The 25,778-nt window shown below is 40.9% G+C and overlaps 1 protein-coding gene across 1 annotated transcript in view; it reads right to left on the bottom strand.

Annotated features, from left to right (window-relative positions):
* Nucleotides 1-25,189, bottom strand: part of LOC138247060 (eosinophil peroxidase-like) — a 129,503-nt gene extending 104,314 nt beyond the window's left edge. Inside the window, exons 1-2 of the mRNA XM_069201809.1 lie at nt 25,064-25,189; nt 18,246-18,342 (exon numbers count right to left, since the gene is read on the bottom strand). Coding sequence (XP_069057910.1) covers nt 18,246-18,342; nt 25,064-25,189 — 223 coding nt within the window. The remainder of the gene's footprint in view (nt 1-18,245; nt 18,343-25,063) is intronic.
* Nucleotides 25,190-25,778: the final 589 nt, after the last annotated feature.

Genomic DNA, 25,778 nt, shown 5'->3' with positions numbered 1-25,778 from the left:
TCATTTAGAGAAGGGTGGACCGTAACCTTTTTGTTGATGGAGCCCTCATTGGCGATGTCGACTGAAAGCGTCCTAGAGTAGAAGCTTCAGAGAAAGAGCATAACACTGCCTGCCCTCCTAAGAAGGGACGGTGCAATGACTTGTTTTTCTGTCTGTCACCTCCAAGATAAATCTAGCTATGAGGGACAGAAACAAATAATGACCCAACAAACCTGGAGCAAACTCCCAGCGTGTGGGAGTCATTCGTTTTTTGTTTCTCAAAAACATGCTCCCTCCCACTTTGGGAGTTTGATTTTGGAAACCATAAAGCATTAAAAGTTTTGTGGACATCTGTTAAAACCAACAGTGTAGGCTCACCTATGTTTTTGGACCTTCAATGGAACCACTGTGACAGCGGTTCCTTTTAACTTACAGAGATGACCAATGGACCGGGCATCACCTCTAAATCTGGCAGGGAGCAAGCTGTAAAGGGGTAAAGGCATAGGTGCTGGAAGTAGAGGAGCGGGTGGTGCTGAAGCACTCTCAGAAATAACCACGCTGAGTTCAGAAGATGAATGTGCAATAAAGATGCCTTGAAATTTTGCCTTTATCTTGTTACATTTGCCTTTTGTTCAGTCCATAGGACAACTGACAGGCTCTGTCTTCTGAGAAATTTCTGCTGATTCGTTTAACATGGAGACTGGTGTATACTCTTTTATTTTCTGACTGCAAAATGAGATTATTTTTTTAAATGAAGTATGTGGCAGTCTTGATGAGGTACAAGGAGTGTGAAAGGAAAGGCTGTAGGATGTCATTTTGTTCTTAACAAAATAACATTGAAATGCATGTAAATAATTTGTACAGACATTTCAAAATATGCCAACATTTAAGGAAGCACAAATGAAACACTGTTTTTGTAATTCTGAAATGTGATGGAAGGATGCAGTGGCAGCTGGTAATTTTAGGAGCGAGGGGGGCGGGATGCACATACACACTCACACTCACACTCATTCATTCACACATGCGTGTGCACGCATATCCATTCACAACACTCATTATCAAACATTTAAACATACATGCATGCGCCATTCATTTAAAAACACACACACACACTTACCTTCATCTCAGCCTCTAAGGTCCCAGGATGGTTGGGATTGCTGCCTTCCCTCACTGGCGGACCTTAGGTCCTTAGGTCCGCCAGTGAGGGAAGGCATCAGTCCCAACTTCGTCACTGAGTGGGATGGGGTCAGTGAGACTGCTGACCCCACCCCACTCTGTGACAAGGTGTCACTAATTGACATTCACCCTGGGCGCTTCAGGGCTTAAACCCGAAGCACCCAGGCCAGAGTCAATGGGTGACGCTTCCCTCGTCACGGAGGGGGAGGGCCTTGAGGCACCTTTTCTGAGCTGAGTAGGTCACGCCCATAGGAGCTGTGAGTTCTTCAGCCCAGCAAAGTTCAGCTCAGGCAGCCAGGAGCCTGCTCAAATTGCGCATGTATAGCTCCTGGCTGCCTGATCTGAAAATGAAGAGTGTCTGTCAGGCTGACCTTTGCTCAGCCTAACAGGCACTCTTCATAAGGGGCAAAAGGTGAGGGGGTGTGGCCCTTCAGGCCCAAAGGATGGGCCGCGGCTGACAGGATGAAAAAAAATCAAGACAATTAGTGATGGACAAATGCTAATTAGTTGCGGAAACCTGATTTCGTTTTACTCTATACAGTTTTATCAGGAAAACTATATGTCTGTGAAGCCATTCTATATTAATATATTTGCTACACTGTGCTCCAAAATGCACCAGCGGCTACATACCACAGCATTACCACTGTCCTGCTGAAAGTACGTTGCTCATTTGTTCTTTGTGAAATGTTTATATTTTTTACAAAACCTATGAGTTAAGTGATAAAACACTGATGGCAGCACCCCCACTCTGACCCCTTCACAAATTGTTCCAGCACCACTGGGTAGAGATAATGTCCTCAACCACCCAGATGGACTGTACTCTGCTAATCCCTAAATCATTGTCTTAGTTTACTGTAGTGATACGATGGGAATATACAGTACACTGATGTCCTGTACATCACAACCATAAGATGTGCGAGGCCCCTTGCAAAAGTACCCAAAACGGTGTTGATGGCATTTGATATGTTGTGAAGAGATAGAATAACAACTTGTAGGATGTGAAATTATGCTTTCTATGCATTTTGCATCATGAATCTGCAATATGTTGTGGGTGTATATGTGAATGATCTGATCTATTTTTCTAGCCAATGACCACACTTATGCTTGTCTGTATACCGGTGCTATATTACACTCATGCTTTTGTACACATGCCTTGAGAAATTCAGAATTGATTCTAATTTTTCTTTTCTCTTCTTTTTCATCTTGATGTTTTTTGTATTATATTGAAACATGACAATAAAAATGTAAAACAAATAGCTTGTTTATGTGTTTTATACTAATGTATATCACAAAAAAATAAAATCAGTGTCTTTATGTTTGACTCCTCTCAAAAAGTTTTGGAACACTGGACCTCTCATTTTAAGTACGCCATTAAGTAACAAAGTATGTCACATTTTAAGTCCTTTAGAAGGGAAGCAGAAGAAAAAGAATGTTTCACTGTTCTGCTTCTTTGTACACCTTTTACATAGATCCACCATTTTCCTCTCAAGATTACTGAGGTCAAAATGACCCTACTTGCAACCATACACATATTCACATATAACTACTTAAAAAAGAAATATGGCTTACCTAATAGTGCTGTAGACTCTGCTTAATGGCTGGAGTCCTTTAACCACAATGGTTGTCATGTGATAATCATTAATTAATTGAGGTGTTGCCAACTACAGAATTGATTGGAATTTTCAATAACAATGATTCTATTGTTACAAAGGGATTACAAATTGGGTTATTTTTATATATGAAAGAGTGGTAGATTAGGAAGTGTTACTTTGACACAGTTGTACACTGGGACTCACACTTCCTGATTGTATGTGTGCCTTTGGAATTTATGGTTGACCTGTGCTGGACGGATTTAAGGCAGTAGAGTGCAAAACAGATGACCTAGGATCAACATTGAGCAAACAGGAGTGCCTTTCAAAGGGTTTCTTCTAATAGGATTTATAGCACACAACCTTGAATCCTGGTAGTTGCAGTTCTCCTTTCAAGACTAATCCACATATACAAGTATCATAATGCAAATTAATTTAAATCAAAAAGCCTTGATGGGCCATACACCTCACGCATAACATACATGTCTTGGTTGGTCTGCACTAACACGTTTCTCAGTTCTCAGATAACTCATTCAGGGGGTGTTCTGTGGTTGTTTGATAAACCGAGACATTTAACATCTACATTTGACCTGCACTGAAACCAGCTGGTCCAATGATACATTGATCTGTTTTGTGTATTTCAGTGGAAGGAGCATGGTGGGCATAGAAAATTATAGGACAAGCAAAAATATAAGCTGGAGAACTGAAAGTGCTTTTGTCTGTAACAGAGACCACAATATAACATTCTTCCGTAAAAATGACACATAGATTGAGGTGGGTTCAAAGCGTTACCTGGACACGATGACTCAGATTTCTCAAACTGGACCGTGACCAATAGAACCCAGACCAGAGCTGAAAAGTACCCCATCCTTTAAAAAAAAAGTACAAAAAGTAATGTGATGGTGCTTGCACAGCTGGAGTACTACAACTCAGAAGTGTTTTTACATGCACATTGAACATAGTGAACACATCATTCTTCATAATATTGACACAACAAGGCACTACTAAAAATTTTAAAAAATGTGGTGTAATTAGATTGTATTTTGTGTACAACATAGTAACATTAGTTTTATTTTAAAGGTGTGAGAAATTGCTGAACTAGATTTTAGCTCTGTTCATAAAAACTGTAAAAACTGCGACCCTCTTTTACAGGAATTTGGCGAAGGGCAGCACACCAAGCCACCAAGGCACTTTGGTTCGCTGCCCTATGCCAAAATGAAAGTGCAGGAAAGCACCATAATTATGCAATATAGTGCATTCCTGTCCATTCCCTCTGCACTTAAAGCCATTTCGGCAGCCTGGTACGATTGTTTTTGTGCAGAAAAGGGCACTTTCCTGCACAAGGTGAGAGGTGTTTTCTTCTTTTTGTGTGTGCTGCAGAATGCAGCACACATGGAAAGAGGGAAAAACGAGAAGTAATACAAATATTTATCCTTGTTAGGCGTAAGGTTTTGGTGCATCCCCAGATTTACGTGGTTTTGTAAATCTGGAGAAGTGTCAAAATCCATGGGTGTTGATTGGGAATACCCTCTTCAACACCCATCAAACACCTCCCAAGCACAGAGTAATGCAACACAACAATTTACACTGCTTTGCCTTACTCCATATCTATGAGGCCATTTAAAGCCTCATAGATATGATTTTGTAATAAGTATGCCCCCACATAAAAAATGACGTTGACATATTTTTTTAAGAATTGTTTGAGAAAACCTCCTCAAAATAGGTTTCACTGGAAAATCAACTGTCATTGCAATTTTAAAGAGACTTTCTATATGAAAAGCAAAACATCTACATTACTTTTTTAAACTGGTGATGCTTAAAAAAACAAGAAAAGTGTTTTTCCTTGCATGAAAACTTTCCCATAAATTAATAATGATTTTACCTAGTTGGATGTCTGGCTGGCTGTAGTATTAAGAGTATGGGGTGAGATTGATTTAGAAGCTTAGTTGCTGAGAGGACTGCCCAGGTTGAACTTGGCCGTCATCTGTCAAAACAATTTCTTGTGGAGTTCCCCAGGCATCTGTGCTTTTGCCTTTATGATTGAACCGCCACTGTAGGGCTTGCTGTCTAACGACTGCCAGCCTTGTAATGAGGTCCTTAATCTTTATGTGACACCATGAGCCCAAATGATTCAATGATTTGCCATGCAGATGTTATTTGTGGTTGCTGGGGATCCCATCACTAATGCCTCTGCTCTTCAGGACTACCTGGTAAATGTTCATCAGTGGATTGAATGCAACCATTTTAAGTTAAACAATGCACAAACTGAAATTGTGCTGCTGTTAGGCAAAGTCCAGTCTGGAAGTATGATTTGTGGCCTCCATCAATGGCCTAAACATCTCCCCCAGTGCATATTATAAATAATTTAGGGGTGAAAATTGGCTCAAGATTTATATTAGAAGACCAAATAAATGGGTGTACTCAAGAGGATTTTCTATATTTGCATTTACTAACAAAGAACACAGATCATGAATGCCCTTGTGTCAGCCAATCTGGGCTATTGCACCACAACTTTTTTAGGTTTGCCAGTGAAATATCAGAATAAATTGCGGTTGATTAGACTGCAGCAACCGGACTGATTTTAAAGATAAACAAATCTAAGACTATCTCCCTGGTGCCAGTGAAACTGCAATGGCTGCCAGTAATGCCACAGAGAACATTTAAATCTGTGTACCTGGTCCATTAGGCCCTTCATGGGGGAAGACTGAGCCTTTTGATCAAGGAATTTTCTTTATACATACTTAGTCGTATTTTAAGATCTGATAAAGTGCACAGAGTCAATGTACCGAAATTTCCAAGAGCCACTAGAGGTGGTGTAGGGTTTCCGGTAGGCGCAGCAATGTTGTGGTTTGGCCTTCCGCCGCAGCTTCACAAAGAACAGTCACTTCTAAAATTCATGAAGCTGTTAGCATCCTGGCTCTTCTCTGCCAGTTAGCTGAGAGAAGATAAGCAAGGTCTGTGTGTGATTAGTGCCCCTGATACCACGAAGACTGTAGAATCAGTCTTGATGGTTCAGTTCCAAACTGGTGTTTGATTGTGCTGAATAAATACAAATAAATACAGACTATTAAATGATGCATTTTATCAGTTTTGGGAAATGGTAGCAGAGTAAAACTCACTGATGCATACATTGGCGTAGTAAAATGTCCTGGATGTCTGTATGCAGTCATCATTTGCTGATTATGTTTGCATTTTAACTGTTCTTAAAACATTCAAAAAGCCCAACTTCACCAACACCCGCCAAACAGCATCATAATCAAACATGCCAAAAGTAAAGGAAACCAATAATAAAAGCAGACATGTAATAATCTGTTGAAAGAAAATGTAATTAAGATAAAGAAATGTCAAAGTCTCAAAACAAAAACGAAAAATACATGAAACACAGATCAACAATTAGCATGGAAACCATAAAATAAGGGGCATATTTAAGAAAAGTGACCCTGCACACAGTGCAGCACACTTTTCTTGCGCCTCTTAGCACCACCCTACAGCACGCGATGATGGTAGTTAGGAGACTAGCGTCTGAATTTTTGACGCTAGTCCGGCGCTTTGCAGGATTAGCATCAAAAATCCAGATGCTAATCCTGCAAAGTGCCCAGAGGCCCATTGTAAACAATGGAAGCCTACTTTTGATGCCTGTTCTGAGCAGGCGTTAAAAGTGCCAGTATTCCATGTCAGGAGAAAATGTGATAAGCCAGGAATTTGCCACAAATGCACAGGAGCGTGCCCCAGCTAGGAATTATATTGGCTGACTAAAACACCTGATGATATCTTGGGCTGGCAAGCCCAATAAGCACTTTTTTCAATCTTGTCAAGAGGCGTGTGTAGTAGTTAGGCACTGTACCATATCAATTTTAAATTACTGTTTTAAAAGGGATCGGGTTTCTTATCAGTCAGTTACTAATAGTTACTTCTGCAATTGAGAAGATTTGCCTTACCTGAGTTGTGCCGCTCTCCGCACTCAGTTAAACTATTGATCCTAGTGAATTTATATCTTTTAGTCTGGGCAGAAGACTACACCCACTCTTCCTTCACCCACTAGCTAGGAGGAGAAACGCCCCTGTCCCTCTTGAATGAGTGACTCTCCATCCCACCCAACACCATGATGAGGATATGAATGGAGATGTGTGCTTGCCAGCTGGCTTCTAAATAATATGATGGTAATCTCAGCTAGCTATGTTTATAATTCAGTGAATCAGACATTCCAACGCAGGTGCCTTATTTTTATAACATGGACTGTCAAACAGTGTCAGTTCCTAGGAATAGTTGTGAAACGTACCACTTTGCCTCAGTCAGGGGGGCGGTGACTTCCCTCTTCCTGCAGAACTAAACCACCTTGTTATTTGCAAAAAGATAGTGACAAATGTGACTGGAGGCTGCAGCCTTCTGAACAAACAGCAGCGGTTATCTGCGTAGTGTGTAAGTAACCTATTGTTTTTTGGAGATTACGACCTCCCAAATTAAGTGAACTGAACTGAAGTGAAGTGAAAATGTGTGCTATTTCAGAATGAGGAAGTCTGCTGTAAAAAATAGTCTGGAATCGAACCAATGATGGATCGATATTCAGCCATGCACTATTGATTCTTGCAGGGGACCTTCTCCCAGCATATAGACGTCATTGATCCCGCTGTATAAGAGACCTGGGGGGGGGGGGGGTGGCACTGACCTCAGTGGGAGCGCTGTGATTAGCAATAAACCATTTCACACCAAAAAAAATGCCAAGATAACTCTTTTGTCTACTAGTAGTTTTGACTTGCCATAAAGTAGCACAAAGGGTCGATAACAACAGATCTGTATTTTAAGTGGGTAGCTGAGTGTATTAGTAAAGCCAGCCTCTACCAGCACTTCAAAACAAATGAAATGCATCTGAGAGAGGGTCTAGGGAGAGATGAAGGGCACTTTTGCTGGGTGGTAGTGAGGGAATCTAAGGAGGAGGTCATAGGGTGGGGGTGCCAAAAAAGATTGTTGCACTGGGCGCCACCAGTGCTAAAGCCAGCCTTGTTTGTTGATTAGGGTCTCCAATTGATATCCATGTACTACTATGTGTAATCATCAGCTTTACAACATTTGTGATTTAACAACTTTTTATCCAAATGCGCCTTCAGGGGGTGATTTATGTCTATAATTATTCGCCGTTTATTAGTATTCACACAATGCAATTCAGCAAAGGAACTTGCTGCACTGCCTTGAGTAAAGTGAGAGAGCAGGAATGCTCCATATTTACAAAGATATGGGCCATTTCGTCTCTCTCCTTGCTCTGGCTCACTGTGTGCTGCGTAGCAACAACGCAGGCACCCATGCACCATTGTACTGGGATGCCTGTGTTACAGGCAGGATTGTTTTGTGCAGGAAGGGATATCTTCTTGCACAAAACAATTCTTAGAGGCATATTCTTCTTTCTTTGTGTTCTGCAGAATGGAGCACCCAATGAAAGAGGAAGTAATTATATGTTACGCCTCTGTCTGGTATGAACACCATTTTGATGCAAACCCAAGTTTACAAGTCTTTGTGAATCTGGGTTTGTATCAAAATGCATGGGTGGGTGCATGTAATGTCTACTTGATGCAAAGTAATGCAAGGCAGCACTATACACTGCATTGAGTTACTTTGTATTTACTATACTACGCAAAGTCAATTAAAATGGCTTTGCATAGTATTAGTAGATTTTGCATCAGGGTTGCACCGCAAAAGTGACAGAGAGGATGTTGGGTATCGGCCAGAGCTGCTGACTTTAGAAGTGTGGAACCAAGTTCAAATCTTGGTGTTGGCTCAACATCCTGTTATTCTGGGCAAATCACCTAATCTACGCGTGCCGAAAAAATAATAATGTGTCCTTGTGTAATATAATTGGTGCTCATGTGAAGGGATACAGTACCTTCAAGTTGACTTTGTGTCATATAAAAATGCAAAACAAACTGTGAGGCAGAATCATAGTAAATGTGGGACATAATATTGTGAATTTCTTCTCTTTACAAGCATCTTTCCAAGCAAGAACTTTTCTGGGATCTGTTAAAAAATGATTGGGAAACCCTAGTTAATAATGAGATGGATCTGCAGGAGCAGGTTCCCATACCCCTTATGCTGCACCATAATCCTTGTTCTGTATCAAGCATAGGAACATACCTTTCAAGCTCAGAAGTTATTGACCTTAGCAGGAAGAGACAGCTATCCCATAAAATAGATTTTGGACAAACTCTTCTTTTAACCATGAAACATGAACAACAATTTTAATTTACCATTTCTGAAGTAAAGTATGATGAACAGAAGCTCGGCTGACAACATTTTCAATGCCAAAGTACCAGTTGCAAAACAATAAGAAGTATCCTTGGCAGGGAACCTAAATATGTGTCCTTGCCAGGTTTATAATCTATTTTCCAGCGTATCTTTTCAGAAAGTCACAAAGCTGTCTTGCCTCAAAATGACTATATTTGTGATATATTGTGATATATTTGATAATAGGGCGACTGAGGTGTGGGAAGAATTGGGCATGCTCCTTACCAATATACTTTCTAAAGTGAATCATCAATTTATGGTTATATGGGTGGGTGATTTTAACCTAAAACTTTGTAATTTTAGTGATATACCAGACTGTGGTTCAATTGATCCCAATGGTGATTTAATTACTCATTTCAAGGAAACCCCCCATGGGAAGGTCCTAAATATGATCCTTATTAAACACCATCTGCTATTTTTTTAGACTTTCTCCCTAATTCCCGACCATTACCTCCCACTTTTCAAGTAAAAATGGTAAGACTAGCTCTATTGATTTTATAATCATTGGTGATCTTGCATCCCTGATTGCTGATTGTCCGATCGTGAGCAACTGTGCGAATGATTATAGTTTATTGATTTTGACACTGAATCTGGAATTAGAAAAGTCCCAATGAAAAGGTGTGGTGGAATTCACTTGTTCATCCAATTTCGGCATGAGATTAAAATTGGACAAATTAAACGCCTATCAGTTCCTGCGTGGCTCAATTCAGAGTGAAGAGGTGGCAATCTCTACCTGCTTTTCTTCAGATGTAGACGCAGTGTAGGAAAGTTGTCCTTTTAGGCCTGGTCACTTCCAAACGTTTTTGACTGTTACTGGTGGTTACTGACTGTGCCCTGGGTATTGCTAATCAGTCCCAGGGCCAGTGCTCTGTGTAAAATGGATTATGCAAATTAGACTAATTATAATAGGCTGTACCAACCTACCTATGAGTCCCTAGTATATGGTAGGGCAAGTAGGTTTAGGGATCCCAATGTAGATAGTACACCCATAGATTCACTGCTGTGGTGCCCAGTGCCATTTAAAAGGCAGGCCTGCCTTGCCGGCTGCTTTTAAGTTAAAGTTAACCCCAAATTCGACTTTGGAATTAAAAATACTTCCAAAGTCCTAAACTACCTTATTTTTACATATAAGTCACCCCTAAGGTATGCCCTAAGTGTCCCCAGGGTTGGGTGCAGTGTAACTATAAGTAGGGAGTTCATAAAAGATGTTTAATAAGCCCTAGTGAGCTAATTATAGCCACATTAAATATATAGTAAGTTTGGTATCAAATTAAAAGTTGTTGAATTTAATATAACTTGAACAGCGGAAGAGTTTTAGAACTCTTGCTAAAAGTTACCAACTTCAGCCCTGTAGTGCCCTTCTCTGACTGGTCAGCCTCTGGCTGCCAGAGCCAGACTGCCTTGATGAGGTATGAAGTGGCCTAGGCTGAAATGAAGGAAGTATCTAGTGGGAGGGGAACAGCCTCTGCAGATGGGGGTGAGAGCAGCCAAATTGTACTTCAAAGGAGGCAAGGACATTTGGGACAGCAACTGGACCTCCTCTATTCCCTGCAGCCCCAGACAACCAGGTGCCCGTCATTAAATTAGGAGAGGGCTAGAAAGTGGTGTGTTAAGGGAAGCTAAGCCAAACCATTGGGTGGACTCAGCCAGATCTAAACTCTCAGACTGAATTTTTGCCATCTTGGATTTTGGAGCAATATCGCTCCCTGGGATTGATTTTTCCCACAATTCCCAGGAACTGGTCACTCAAGAGGGTGGTGGCCTGCGTGTGATTGGATTGCTTTCCACCCCAGGAGCAAGGATAAGTATGACAGAGCTGCCCCCACACTTCAGATCCCTACTGGAAAAAGACGAGAAAAAGGACTGCCCTGCTGGATCCCTGGACTGCACCTGGACCCTGCACTCAGAAGGACTGCACCAACTGCACATTTTGGGCTTCATCAAAAAAAGGACTTTGCCTTACTTCGATAACTCCAAGAAGGGACTCCCTGTAAGCTACGGGTATAAGGGAACTGACCAGAGTCCCCTGCACCAAGTCTAGAAGTTTGGAGAAGTTTGGAGCAACTTTGGAAAAAAGCTCCATAAGTCAGGGAGCCGACTCAATGTTGAGAGTCAAGCTGGCCTGTGTCAACCGTGACCCGGCCTGACTTGCAGGTTCATCCAGCTGAAAAGCTTCGGAGCCTCAGACTTCCAGGATTTGACCGAGGGCAAACAGAAAGGCAATCCGACGACATTGCACTGAAATCGACTTTCTGAGGTGGGTCATCTGACATCGGGGAAGAAAAGCTCTAGAAAACTTTCCAAGTCTGAAGGTAAAAGTTTGACTGAGGGCTCCTGCGCATTGTATCTGAGGGCTTCAGCAGGGTCGGCTTAAACTTTCGACTTGGCCGCGGTCGAAAAAGTTTCCCGAATAAGTTTCTAAGCCCAAAATTAGAAAATTTGACAGAGGCCTTCCGCAATGCGTATATGAAGAGGGATCCAGCAAGGTTGGCCTCAACTTGTGCCTTCATCCTTGTCGAAGGAAAAATCTTCAAGAAAACATCTAAGTGTGAAGGTAACACTATAACCAAGGCCTCCTGCTAAGTGTAGTCGAGCAGGGCTCCATCACGGTTGGCCTCAACTTTTGACTTTGTCCCTGTTGAGTACGACCAGAGTACGAAAGAGTGGTGCTCTTTGTTTCCAAGCGCTAGAAAACATTTAATCTTTAAAAATTCATATCTCTGGTTCCCTACATTGGATTTTTGTCATTTCAGTATCATTGTAAAGATAAAAATATGACCTATTTATGTACAGTTTGTTGGATTTTCATTGTTTTTTTTGTTTTACTTATTTATTGTTTTGTTGATATTAAATGCTTTACACACCTGTCTCCTCAATTAAGTCCAACTGCTTGTGCCCAAGCTACCAAGGGTTGAACCAGAATTAATTAATTGAGACCTTGACTGGACCTAGTGGGGGTTTGTGGCCTATTGCTAAGTGTAGGTACCTACATGCTCTTACCAATAATCCATTTTCCAAAACCCAGGATCAATTATGAAGGGGTTTATTTCCATTTGTCTTAAAATGTCTAAGCTACTTGTCATTAAAAAAGTTAGCAGGTGTCCCAAACTCACAGGTGGTTCAGCAATACATGCACTACTTCACACCGTGGTTTGACAAGCACACTTAAAACAGCCATGAGGGACAAGGAGCAAATTAAATCAGCCACATGGATTTATAACGAAACTATTGCACATAGAAACATTGAAATCCAACAAGAAGCTTGGGATGAGTTAGAAACAGCAGTAAGGTTAAAGGATCACTGTAGTTTCTGGGAAATAGCCATGACCCCTTTTTCCCAAACTGAAAACTTCCAAGATTGAATGCTTTATTTCACCAGAATTTTTGGTTACTTATTGTACAAAACGTATTGGCCAAGGAATTTCACTGGAAATAGACTGTGGTGTGCCACTAGATGCAGCCATAGATGAGATCGCCCTTTCCACATTAAGTTTGTCTATAGATTGGAAAGAGATGGCCACTGCCATCAAAGAGAGCCTCTTACGTAAAGCTCCAGGTCCAGATGGAGTTCCCATGGATCTATCTAAGGCTAACATAGATCTTTTGGCTCCTCTTATTACAAATGTCCTGTGTGCTGCTGTTATTGTTCACATACCCACTTCCTGTAAGGATTTGATTATTGTCCCTATCTTTAAAAAGGAGGACACACCCAACCTAGGTTGGTATAAGCACACCTCTTTGTTGGATACAACTTCCAAGATACTAGGGCAGGTCCTTGTCTCACAATTATTGAATTGGTATAACACAACTGACAATCTCTCACTGATCCTATTTGGTCACGGTGGAGCAATGCCTCAACCTGTCACTCTTAGTTGACAAATATGCCAAAGCCAGTGCCTTCACTTGGCCTTTTGGACCTCTTCTGTGCTTTTGACAATGTTAACTGCTCCAAACTGTGGGTTATTATGGAATCCATGGGGGTTGAGTTGGCATTAGTTGATCTTCCTAAGCAATTGCACTTGAACACTACTATTAAAATCTGATATGTCCAAAATGGGAAATACACTGTTCCAACTAAATCCAGCAGAGGGGTAAGGCAAGGATGCATCCTGGCTTCATTTTTTTTTTTTTACACAAATGATTTGGATTCACACTTGATCAAGACTGGGAAGGACTTGCCCGTGGTGGGTTTGCATTCAATCCCCTGTCTCCTCTATGTGGACAATGCCATGCTTTTGGCACAAACAGCAAATGTGTTACAAATGCTTCTTGAATATTTCACTGCTTCTATGAGTGATTAGGACCTAAAGGTTAATTTTAATTTCTCAAAATCTTTAATGATGTTTATGGTCCTGAAAAAACAAAATCTAGGACACATGTGGCTGGAGGTGTTACCATTCCTAGAATCCCGACTTTTAATTATTTGGGTATACCTTTTGATACTTCTTTAAATTAGTCTGATTTACGTAAAATTAGAGCATAACAACAACAAGGCACTATTGAGACAATATTTCATTTTATATCAAGGCTAAGTGCCAAATTTGTTAAAGAAGTCCTTCTTGTGGGTAAAAGCAATTGCATCCCTGCTGGGCTTTATGGTGGGGGGCCTGAGGACATGTTAATGTTGACTCCCTCCAGATTAAGGAAAACAGATTTGTAAATCATATTTTATCAACCCCATCCTCTGTACCTTAATTTATTGGACTTAAGGAACTAGGTTTAAATTGTTTTGTTGATATGCCTGCTCCACCACATTTGTGGGTCAAAATCTGCTTCTCCCCAGAAGCCGTGTTTTCTAGATTAGTATTGGAGGTTTGCTTAGACACGCTTTTGAGCATTTGGGCCTGAAATATATTTATTCCAATCCCAAAATGGCAACTGCTCAGTCTAAGGAGAGGGTAAAAACCCTTTTTTATTATGTGTGCAGAATAAGAATATCAAAAGTCTGAAAAATGCAAACTTTGATGGCATATCTAGACTTGATTTCAACTAAGGGCCAAGAACCATTTCTCGCCCTTTAAAGTAACCCTCAATATAGATTTTCTTTAACTAGGTTTAGAGTTAGCACTGTTCATTTTTTTATGAGCCTTTCCTGTCTAGGGGTGTTGGTTTAAATCCCTTCCCAAATGCCCCTGTGATAATTCTACATCACAAAGCACGACACACTTCATGTTATTTTGCCCACTATATGATTCTTCTTCGAAAGATTTTTACTACCAGTTTTAAAATCGCTGATAATTACAACATACAATGGGCCGAGTTTGTTTTTACAACAACTTGGCTCTCTGGAAATATGTGTTGTAGTTGTGAATTTTATTAGAAGTGCTCTGTCTATTAGGCACAGATATACATATTAATACCTGTGTACCTCAATTTGTTTATAGATTATATTTATGTACTGTATTTAGGGTGACAAGGTATTATTTTTAACTTTGGAAACTTTTGATGAGCATGCACTGTCTTAATCTATGAATAATGTATATTGTTTCATAATGTTGATATGAATTGCATGCATTGCCTTTTTAGGGTCCTCATTTTGACCGAAATCTAAGAATAAGATAGATAGATAGGACAATATATTTGTGTTGGACACACGTTATACGACATTGAAGTTATAATTAATAGAGGGAAAACAGATTCTTGGACATGGAACATATATATTCCTAAATTATAAAAGAAGCTGGATAAACAGAAAAAGATTGACAGGATAATTAGAGGTGAAATTGGAAAGAGACAGGGTTGAATCCTATTTACCTTAGTGCTTTACAGACCAACAGAGGTGCTGTTCTATGTGATTTATCACTGGATCATTTTTCTATTTAATAAATATTAAGCAAATGACACAGACTTGAATTTCTAATAATTTTGACAATAACTTTAATGAATGCGTGAGACTGTGATGGGTAAAAATAGGTTGAACTGCAACCTTTGCAATGGTCTTAAAATGAGTCATTATTACCAGTTAGTCTGTTCCCCCGATCACTAATTCTATATGATTGCTAGGGTTGCCTGTGCATTGGAACCAGTGGCCTAGCTTATGTGGCATGGGCCCTCGTGTAAGGAAGCAAGTGGGCCCCCTTTCAATTCGAACATGCAGCACTAATCAGGTTTCAGTGGACACTTTAGAATGATCAACATCTGAGTCAAATTTAAATTATGCCGCATAATTTCAGGAATATCGCACTACTCTTACTATGTAAAATTACCAAAATTACCCCGTTAAGCGCCTTCATGTAATTATGTGCCACATGCGTTAAAAAGTTGCTACAAATGCACCGTTTGCAGTAAATCTTTAGAGCGAACACCCTGGAACAACAAAACGCAAGTGTCTGTTGTTGACAGGCCTTTTTTACACTTCATTAGCACAGTATGAGTTCTTGCATGAAAAATTAATATGAATAGAATGCAGCTCAAAGTGACTGAATTACATTGTATTTAATTACTTGGTGGTACGCGTAACATTGACAAACGTTTGTGTAACTACGCAGAAGCAAAATACGTAAATTTCGAGCGCACCTCGAATGAGCACAAGTACAGCACAGGTTGAAGATTTTTCAATACCCTGTGCCAACAGAAATACGGCTGTAGCAGCTCTATGGTTATAATTTTACCAGGGTATCCTGCAACCCACATGGCAGAATATCACTCAGGTATGCAATCCCTGTGGGTAATGGTTGGAAGAAAGAGATGTTGTCATGTCAGGCGCACAATCCTCCTTCAACTCTAGGTGCATTTGGATGATCAGAGGGACATAACGAGGTGCATTTTTAGTGGCAGCAAGATATGTCCCTTTTAGAATCCCTTAAATCAAAGGTAATTTCGAGTCTGACTTTACTACAGAACGGTCAATTGGTTCCCATATTTCATAAGCAGATCTCAGATGTGTTTGTTCCTTTCCATGTCAATTGGTTCGTTACAAGGAAAACTGCATCATCCTCCCTCCAATGCTGGCATCTCTCTGCTTGTCAAGCAGGATGAATCCCCCGATTGAAGCAAACAAGGCACATTGAGCCTAGGGGTCCTGAAAGTGGGGGTGCGGCGGGCCCTGCAGCACCCACGAAAAATCCTTGCATGAGTTCAGAAGCGGAATAAGCAATAACAATGCATTTACATATTGTTTTCATCTTGTTCCGTTTGCTGAGTTCAAAGACACGTCACGTGTCATGCAATGTACTCTTACAAACTGCTGCTTATTTAACATGGAAATCGCTGTCTACTTCCTTGATTTAGAAAGGATGGACTTTTTAATGTGAACCAAGTGGCAATCTTGCTGGGGTACAGGAAGCGTGAAAGGGAAGGCTGGAAGATGTCAAATGTTTTCTAATACCATTTTAAATACATGTAAAGAAATGTACAAATATTTCCAAATACATCAGCAGCAAGAAAAGTTCAAATGAGGCAGAGTTTGTAATTGTGAAGTGCTGTCAAAACCTGGCTTGTATTAGGGCCAAAGGAAACCATATCTCTGTACTTGGCAAATGGTAAAAATACACAGAAATAAGATCTCCACATTTATTATTTGGATGCCACATAGGTATATCAGTACATATGCATGGATGATGCACATTTAGTGACAATTTTAAGAGGCCATTTCCGTGGAAATGTGCTCTCTGTAGAAGGCACTACCCTACAGTACCATGCTTTCGTCATGTACATGGGAAGATATGCTCTAGATGCACCATGGGATACAATCTACACGCCCACCACTCTCCTGCAGAATAGATGTGGCTCATTTGCTTCCATTTGGGTATCACTTGGATATATGACTTCAAAGACATCACATTGATGGCAGCACCCACCTCTGAAAATCGTTCCAGCACCACTGACTGAGACGTGTGTATGTGCACAGAAATGGTACCTTAGAGGCTGGATCATTTGGAAAGTGATCGACCTGCAGTAGGATCTGGACAAAGATGATGCTCTGGAGCCAGTCAGATCTCGACATAGATAGAGTTTAATATTTCAGCTCCATCCACATTTAGATGTGCAAAGTTCTGGAACTTTATACCTGCCCAATCTGCCAGGATGAAGCACCTGCCCTCTCCAGATCAGCTAGGCTGGAACTCTCTCCTTGTCCAGATCTGCCAGGCTCAATCATGCCTCCACCTCAGGAACTTCAAGCACCAGCTCCCCCGTCTTTAGACTTTTTATCTTCAACTGCCTCCAGCTTGCAACCTCAACATCCTCTCACTCGTGATGAGCAGCTCTGTGCCCTGTACTGTTTTCTCCTTGAAAACAAGTCCGTTCAGTCTGAATCCCCCTACATCCTTACTTTTTAAACCCTCTATTCCCATTTGTAGGGATCTTCACCCCTCTCATCCCTCCAACAATAACACTCTTCCATCTCTCTCTCTGCTATCATGCTTCCTCCTCTCTGTGCAGTTTCCTACCTCTTCCAACGTTCTTTTTTGCTTTATAAAAAGGATTGCAATGTACAAATTACTTTAATAACACTTTGTGATAAAAATACTAAAAATGTGAAGCACCTGAATGCATCGGGTGTGTCACTCAGTACTGTTCTGCCAATTTCGTATATTTCTTAGACATTTGACATAGCATAGTTAGTTTAAGAATTAGCACATCAGGCAGAAGTACATTATTTTCGCAAAAAGAAATCTATTCTTTGTTCACTCCTTTTTTTTCTCATTTTTTTCAACAACTAATGTACAAATGACATAATACCACCTAGTTAGGGATCTATCGAAATTTCATTGTCACCACTTGGATCAGACTAGAATTGGGAATAGTACAACATTGTCCTCTAGACGTTGCTGACAGATTCTTATAATTAGGTTGCCATCTTGGAGTAGTGTAATTAATAGCACCAGTGCATCTGCAGTTCTACATTTATCATAAAAGGAGCTCCTTTTATTCAGGCTACACCTCATAGGCCCACTTATGAGTTTATCAGATTTAGGTGTGGAGATACCAGTTGGTCACATTTAATGATTCTGGCTAGTGTTTCTTCATCCAAATCCACCTATCGCAACTTAATCTCCTTGGAATCGTGTATAAAACGAGCGTATTAGATGCTCTGCTGGTGCTGTAGAAGGTCAGCCAGAGACTAAGCACTGGGCAATCTGCATTTACAGCCCAAGCTAAAGGTGATTTGACTGGCCAGAATTTTCAGCCAGTAAAATTGGGTCTTATGTTCTATTACCGAGGAAATCTGGGCCATTTACAGTTGGGTGCAGTGGCATCCCATCTGGGAAAATCACTCTCTCCAACCTGTAATCTGGCCTTTGTGAGGGAGCATTGCTTCCAACAACGTGCTTTGCTGTGTGTGCAGTGCACAACCCTCATCCTCAGCAAGAACACCATCAGACTGCAGTATAAGAATTGTAAAAACAGGAAGAATAAAACTATCCCTGTATCCAGGCCTATATTTATGGGTTTTTGACACAGGGCAGTGCAGCAAGTCACCATGCTGTGCTGCCCTGCATCAAGGGAAAGGGCAGGAATCTGCTGTATCTAAGCAATAAGATGCATTCCTGGCCTTCTGTGTTGTAAGTAGGATTGTGCACAAAAACAATCCTGGAAGGCTTTTTCCTCTTTCTATGGGTACATGAGTATGCAGCATACATATAAAGAGGTAAAAAAGAGGAGCACTTGTGATACTTCTCCTCGTTGCACCTCCCCTGGGGGCAGCATAAGGTTTTGGTGCAACCTCATGTTTACAAGGCCTTGTAAATCTGGAGATGAGCCAATGCCCATAGAACATCTCCCTAATGTAGAGTAAGGCAATGCAGCGATTTGTGCTGCCTTGCCTTACTCCATGTCTATGAAGCCATTCAAAATGACTTATAGTGGCCTCATAGAGATGGTTTGAAGGCTTACAGCTCCGTTGCATCACAAAAATTGGTGCAATTGTGGTGCATGGGGCTCGTAAGTATGCCCCCAATATCTGAAACAAGATCTCCATATCTATCAGTGCTGCCCCAACACTGCTCCAGTTTAGGAAAGAGTTGACACCACATCACAAATCATTAACTATCCACACCCCAGCTTCCTCTTCTCTGATTCATTGACTTTATGCTTGTCTTCGACCATGTTCAGCACTCCACTGCATTTTGGCTAGGGTTGTGCTATAGAAATACCATATAGACAGATAAATACATACTTACAGCAGTTAATGGCAAATATCTGCCTGGTGTCATGGCTAGTCCACCTATTCCTTGCTAATACATTTCAGAGTCATTATACTTTACTGTTATATCTTATTTTATTATTTTGGGATACAGTTTATATTACTATTGAGCAACAGTACATTTCTTTTAAATTATAAAATATGTCGGTATACAGAATATGAGTGTTGCCCTGCCACATTATAAAACAAATATTGCCCATATTTCCTGGTGACGCCTGAGACTGGCAGTGATCCAGGTCCTCGCCTTCATTCTTAGCAGGTTAATATTAACTCAGAGAGTTTTCGAGTTATAAGTATGAACATTAGACAACTTAAATGCAAAAAGGCTCCGTGTTAAGCCCTTGCAGCTATTCATGGCAGGTCCCTGATTCTCAAAACTTTTTTTCATGAAAGCTTCTCTTGCTCCTGATAATTTATGAGTATTTTGTGAGTAATCGCGAGATCAGTGTCTTGCGGGAGACATAATTCACAGCTATAACACTAGTAAAACACAAGTAAGTATTATTTGAAACTGAGGGAATTCACTTCTACACATTTCTTCATTTCCCAAATACTAAGAAAAAAATGCAAAATTTAAATACATTCCATGGAATGTACATTTTTAAAAACATTTGTGAGCCATGTCTCCAAAACGTATTTGCAGATGACTGTCAGCAGACTTTTTTTTATCCCCAAAGTAAGTGAAACATTTCAGAAGGATTTTCTTTCACACTTTCTTAAAAATAACATACAAACAGAGACTCAAACTCATAACATTGCAGTTTTATAAAAATGTAAATGTAGGAATCCCCCAGTTACATAAGAAAATTTTAAGTTTCCACCCACCAAATTTTAATCCACCAGACAACTCAGCTCTGCTGACATGGCCGATTCCTGCAGCAACCTTCATATGCCAAGAAATCTTAATTGCAAACTGGAATGTTCAATATGACATACTAAAACCCATCTTTCCCTACATTAGGTGCAAGAGGCGAGTAAAGTTGTAAAATATAAAAATAAAGCATTGTCTACTGTGAAATGAATCGCAAATGAAGATTTGAAAAGACATCTGCACCAAAAGTCTTCAAATTTAAAAGCTCAACTTTGCAATACATTTGTTCTTCCTTTACTAATGTGGAACATAAACATATACTTGCACATTTCTATAATATGTTCTCATTGAGGCATTAAACTAAATATTAAGAATTCAGATTTTTGAGCTGTGGTCTATAGCATTACCAGGGTTATTATCAGAGGCAATTTCAAAAGAATCCTGAAACCATTTAGCTGATGATCCACTGATGCGGCGTCTTATTCACCTTATACAGAGTTTGTTTAAGATAACTTATTGTATTCGGAGCTAACAATCAAAAGTCAAAGAAGATCATGATAACATTAAACTAGTGTTATTGACAGTTCATGAGTGGCATTAAGATCCAACCATTCCGATCTGACATGAGTAAACAATTATCAGGGATGTACCTGGCGTCTTGGTGCTGAGGACACAACAATGGCCAGATGATTTGTTGACTATCTGCCAGACTGATGCTCCGACGTTCTGTAAATGGGGTTAGAATCTACTAGCTGGGAATGTGGCTTATCGAGTGCATCAAAGGTGCCCCGGCCAAGCTGAGTGGGGCTTTATGTCTGTGAAATCCAGAATTTGTATCTGCCTTTGATACTCATAAAATGTTCATTTTATGTCTTAGGGAATTTGTCACTGAAGTTCAAATCTGTAGAGAGTATTTGGACTGTGATCTTCTAGAGGCAGGGGAGTGATCTAACTGGGTCTCCCCCTCCTGCACATCAGAGCCACAATTTCCCAAAGGGGTAGGTAATCCAGTTCATGCTGTGACTTTGAATCTGGCTCATCACGGAATAAACTGTCTATGTAACACATGTGATTTATATCCTCTCTTTATAGGTATTAAAACCTAATTATTTGGGTTCACCTATTTAAACCAGAAGTGGTGTGAGAAACGAAGGCCTGCGGCCGAGCACATATGATTAATGGAGCATAGAAGAAATCATATACCATGTCTCCCAGGCACCAAATTGTAACCGTCCAGGAGGATCCCTAAAAGATTCTATTGTGGGGTCTTTCATTATGTCAGGAATGCAACCCAGTTATTACACATCTCCATTCTTTAAGAAAATGATTATTCTATACATGAGTAACATGCACAAATGAAAACTAAAAGGAACACAAAACTATTGCAACTGTGTGCCCATCATATATAGCACCCCTCTAACAGCTTCTGGACAGCCACCACTCATGACTACTGCAACAGGTAATCAATAATGAATTATCTTGTCAGGCAGAAATAGTAGCATCCATAACATCTTTATGAACATTTTACTGGCTCCATTGAGATCGCAGAGTCATGATGATCAGAGGAAACAGCAGCCTTCCATTGAATATCTTGTGAGTGAGAACCTGTAGTTTTGGCTAGTCTTCCCTTGTGCCACCATTGTCCATTCTCCATCTTCACCAGATTTCCATTAACCTACTGTACATATGGAGGATCCCAGAACTTTAACAAACCTTTCTTAAACAAGCAAGGTTCATTTTTCCTTGCCCGTTTTCGATCTTCTACACAGATCTGCTACACCTAACCACATGTCTTCTACTTATCCTAATAGACTTATAATAAGCCTGTGTACCTTCAATTCTGGAATCAATAGCAACATGTTTAATTCAGATGATGTCCTTCTCTTTCTCATTAATTCAAATGGCAATTTTTCAATTGCTACGTGAGGAGTCATGCAATATGCCCATAGTTATTTCTTCCATGCTTCACCAATTTTGCCATCACTAGTATTCGTACCATGTGCATTGCCTTTCCTGAAATCTATTAAATCTGTTGACCATTCCGTAGTTTTTTTTCGCCTATACAATGGTGTCCTCAAATGTGTAACACCACATCTTCTCAAACAATTCTGTGACTACATTGGAAATCATTATCCACAAGAGTATTCCAGGCACCCTCTTGTTTACAAAATTTCTTACAAGAACTTAATAACGTCTCTGTATAGTGAATCCCATGAGGTAGCACATGAAAACAACCATAGAAATCAAACCATACCAAGGCCTAATAGGACACAAGACAGGTAATTTCTGAGGAGGTTTCACAAGACGTTTGTCACTTGAAGTGCACTGACTGCAGTCTCCCATCTTCCTGTCAACATTACTAGGCATCAAGAACTACCTCTACACTTCAAGCAATTGTCTCAGTGAAAGTCACACCCATATGCCCTTCATGTGCCACATCTGCAATCTTCTCAACCAGAGGTACGGGTGAACAGACTTTTCTTACTTCAATGAAATTCTTTTGCCCTTGGACAAGTCACTCAAAAACCTCCCAAAACCGTTAAACCTCTTGTTTCAACACTTTCTCTCTCCTGGCCACCATTCCACAATACATCTGACAATTTCCACTTGATATTGTCTTTTTCCACTTCCATTGTCACTCCAGCATGTCCTTATATGTAATTGCATCCATAGTGACTTCTGCAATAGTGCATGCTTCCACATCTATCTTTTAATTTATCCTCCCCAATACTGTCTACTGGTAATCTGTATAAACAGTTGCCTGTGACATTGTGTTGTCCTGGAATGTATTCTACTTTTGAATTGTATTTAAACAGTTTAATTGACTATCTAGTCAAATGTGTCCTTGTTTTTAAAAAAACTTTTGGCCAACTAGAATATCAACTAGGAGACAATGGTCCGTTCTCAGCACAAAAGACCATCTCCAGAGATAAGCTTTGAATTTGTTGACACTTAATAGACAGGTCAACAATGCTCTATCAAATAGTGGGTACCTATGTTCCACATCCTTCAACATTCTGATGCAAACCTCTTTGTAAACTTATTCTTATTTTACAATTAGCTCAACACTTCACAGAGATCATATAAACTTGTGTTTGCTATGACACAACTGAGGTGACCCTCGATAAACAATAATTACACAGTTGCTTCCTTAATCATTCTTGAGATCTTAAGCAAAATATTTTGACGTTCACTGTCCCAGATATATTGAGCATTATTATTCTTTAAAAGTGATGTAAAGCATTTAGTGGTACCGGGAAAACATGTTGTAAATTGCAAAACCAGTAAATGAGTATAAGTGATCTAGACCTGATCTGAGACATTGCGCAATTTGTTTTTCACAGGTGGGCATTTTTATTTACTTTGATGAGATATGTATAGTCTGCGATTTTACCCAACATGTCTTCCAACACACTTTATATTTGTAAGCCCATTTACCCATTACATTTTCTCCAACCTGGTAAACCATATAACATCAGCTGTACCACCACTCTAGCATGTTGATTGTGTATTGTGTAACATACAGCTCTCAATTGAGGCCTCTTTCCTTCACAGCAATGTGAGCTAAAATGTAACTTAGTAAGTTAGTTTTGCTTCCTTCAAAAGCCACAGTAGCAGCATCTACTGAAAGCAAAGATGTACATTGCCAGTTATTTTCACAGTTTTCACTTGAAATTATTATAATTCTCACTTCTGAGTCTACCTAAAGATCAATGTTCTCCTCAGCACTAGTGATGCTAATAGTGGGATTCTTACACTCCTCATTCGTCAATAAAGGCAACTATTTCAACAGTTAATACTAAATTGTCCATGCTGCAACACACATCATCATTTCCCTACTATCTCCGGTATCCTCATTCACTAAAAATACAATTTCTATATGTCTTCTACCTCTGTGCATATTACAATAATGACCTACCTTTCCATGCATTTGTTCTATGTCTTGGAAAGACTTGGTCCCAATTTAGAGTACCATGGACAAGGTTCTATGTCACAACGGTGACAGAGAACACTGTCTGCCAAACGAGTCCACTCACCCTATTTTGTATTGGAAGGGCTACAAGCTTTATGCTGATGGAGTAAAACTTACTCTGTCAGTGTAAGCCTTTCTCTGACAGTCCAAGGGAGTACAGGCCATTGGAGGTATGCCATCCATCTGTCCACCCTATTTAGAGTGAGTAGACAAATGGCTTTTTTAACTGTCCCTCACATCCAGGAATATCCTGGAGGTGAGAGGCAGTTAAAATAAAAGGATAAAAACCCCAGTGGTGTCTGGGGTCATTCATATTTACATTTTCAAATACAAAATCCCGCTTTGACAGTTTGTTTTTTAGAAAAGAAAAGTCTTTTAAAAGTTTGGTTTAAGCGGGCACCACAAATCATGAGGGCACATCAATTGTTTAGATGGCATTGTCTGAGCTGCTGTGACATCGGTTCGCACAAAACCATAGAGGTTACTTCAGGGCTAGTAGTGAACTGTAAATTTCATGGGCAGTATAAAACCAAGGTGACAGATGCAAAATGTCCCTCCATGCTGACTGCCTGTACTCCAAAGTGTATTGATGATTCACAGTTCAATCAATCAATCAGTAATTTGTTTAGCACCCTACTCACCTGGTAGGGTCTCAAGGTGCTGAGGGGTGGGGGGAGGGGGGTGTTACTGCTCGAAAAGCCAAGTCTTGAGGTGCTTCCCAAAGGTCAGGAGGTCCTGGGTCCGACGTAGGTTGACGGGGAGGGAGTTCCAGGTTTTGGCAGCAAGGTGGGAGAAGGATCTGCCGCCAGCTGTGGTACGGTGGATGCGGGGGGCGGTGGCGAGGGTGAGGTTGTCAAAGAGGAGCTGGCGTGTCGGGGTGTAGAAGTTGAGGCGCTCGTTGAGGTAGGCAGGTCCGGCGTCATGTAAAGCCTTGTGGGCGTGAATCAGGAGTTTGAAGGTGATCCTTTTGTTGACGGGGAGCCAGTGGAGGTCTCTGAGGTGGGCTGAGATGTGTTTGTGGCAAGGGAGGTTGAGGATGAGTTGTGCTGAGTCATTCTGGGTACGCTGAAGTTTTCTCTGGAGCTTGGTAGTTGTTCCCGCATAGAGTGCGTTACCGTAGTCCAGTCTGCTGCTGACGAGGGCGTTCTTCTGGTTTCAATGGGAATCCATCGGAAGGTCTTGCGAATCATGCCAAGGGTGTTAAAGCATGAGGATGAGATGCGTTTGACTTGCTGGGCCATAGTGAGCGATGAGTTCAGTATGAAGACGAGGTTACATGCGTGGGTGTTGGTCGTTGGGTCGGTTCCCAACGTGGCAGGACCTGCAGGAGTCATCCCAAGCTGCTTTGTTAGAGCTGAAGATGATGATCTCGGTCTTCTCCGAGTTTAGTTTGAGGCGGCTTGCCTCCATCCAGTTGGCGTTGGCATGAAGACCGGTGTGGAGGTTGGTCTTGGCGGTTGGGGAGTACTTCTTGAAAGAGAGGATCAGCTGAGTGTCGTCTGCGTAGGAGACGAAGTTGAGGGCGTGGGATCGGACGATGTTGGCGAGAGGAGCCATGTAGACATTAAAGAGTGTGGAGATGAGTGAGGATCCCTGGGGGACTCTGCAGATGGGCTTTTGACAGGACGGTGGGAGGCGGACTCTTTGGGTTCGGCCCGAGAGGAAGGATGTGAGCCAGTTCAGGGCTTTGTGGCGGATTTCAGCATCGTGGAGGCGTGTGTGAAGTGTGTGATGACAGATGGTGTCGAAGGCTGCGGAAAGGTCAAGGAGGATGAGGGCAATGGTTTCACCTTTGTCGAGCCTGCTCCTGATGTCGTCGGTGGCAGCGAT

The sequence above is a fragment of the Pleurodeles waltl genome, chromosome 7 (genome assembly GCF_031143425.1).
Source record: "Pleurodeles waltl isolate 20211129_DDA chromosome 7, aPleWal1.hap1.20221129, whole genome shotgun sequence".
NCBI classification, from domain to species: domain Eukaryota; kingdom Metazoa; phylum Chordata; class Amphibia; order Caudata; family Salamandridae; genus Pleurodeles; species Pleurodeles waltl.
The sequence above is the reverse complement of the archived record's forward strand: the minus strand, read 5'-3'. Positions and strand labels throughout refer to the sequence as shown.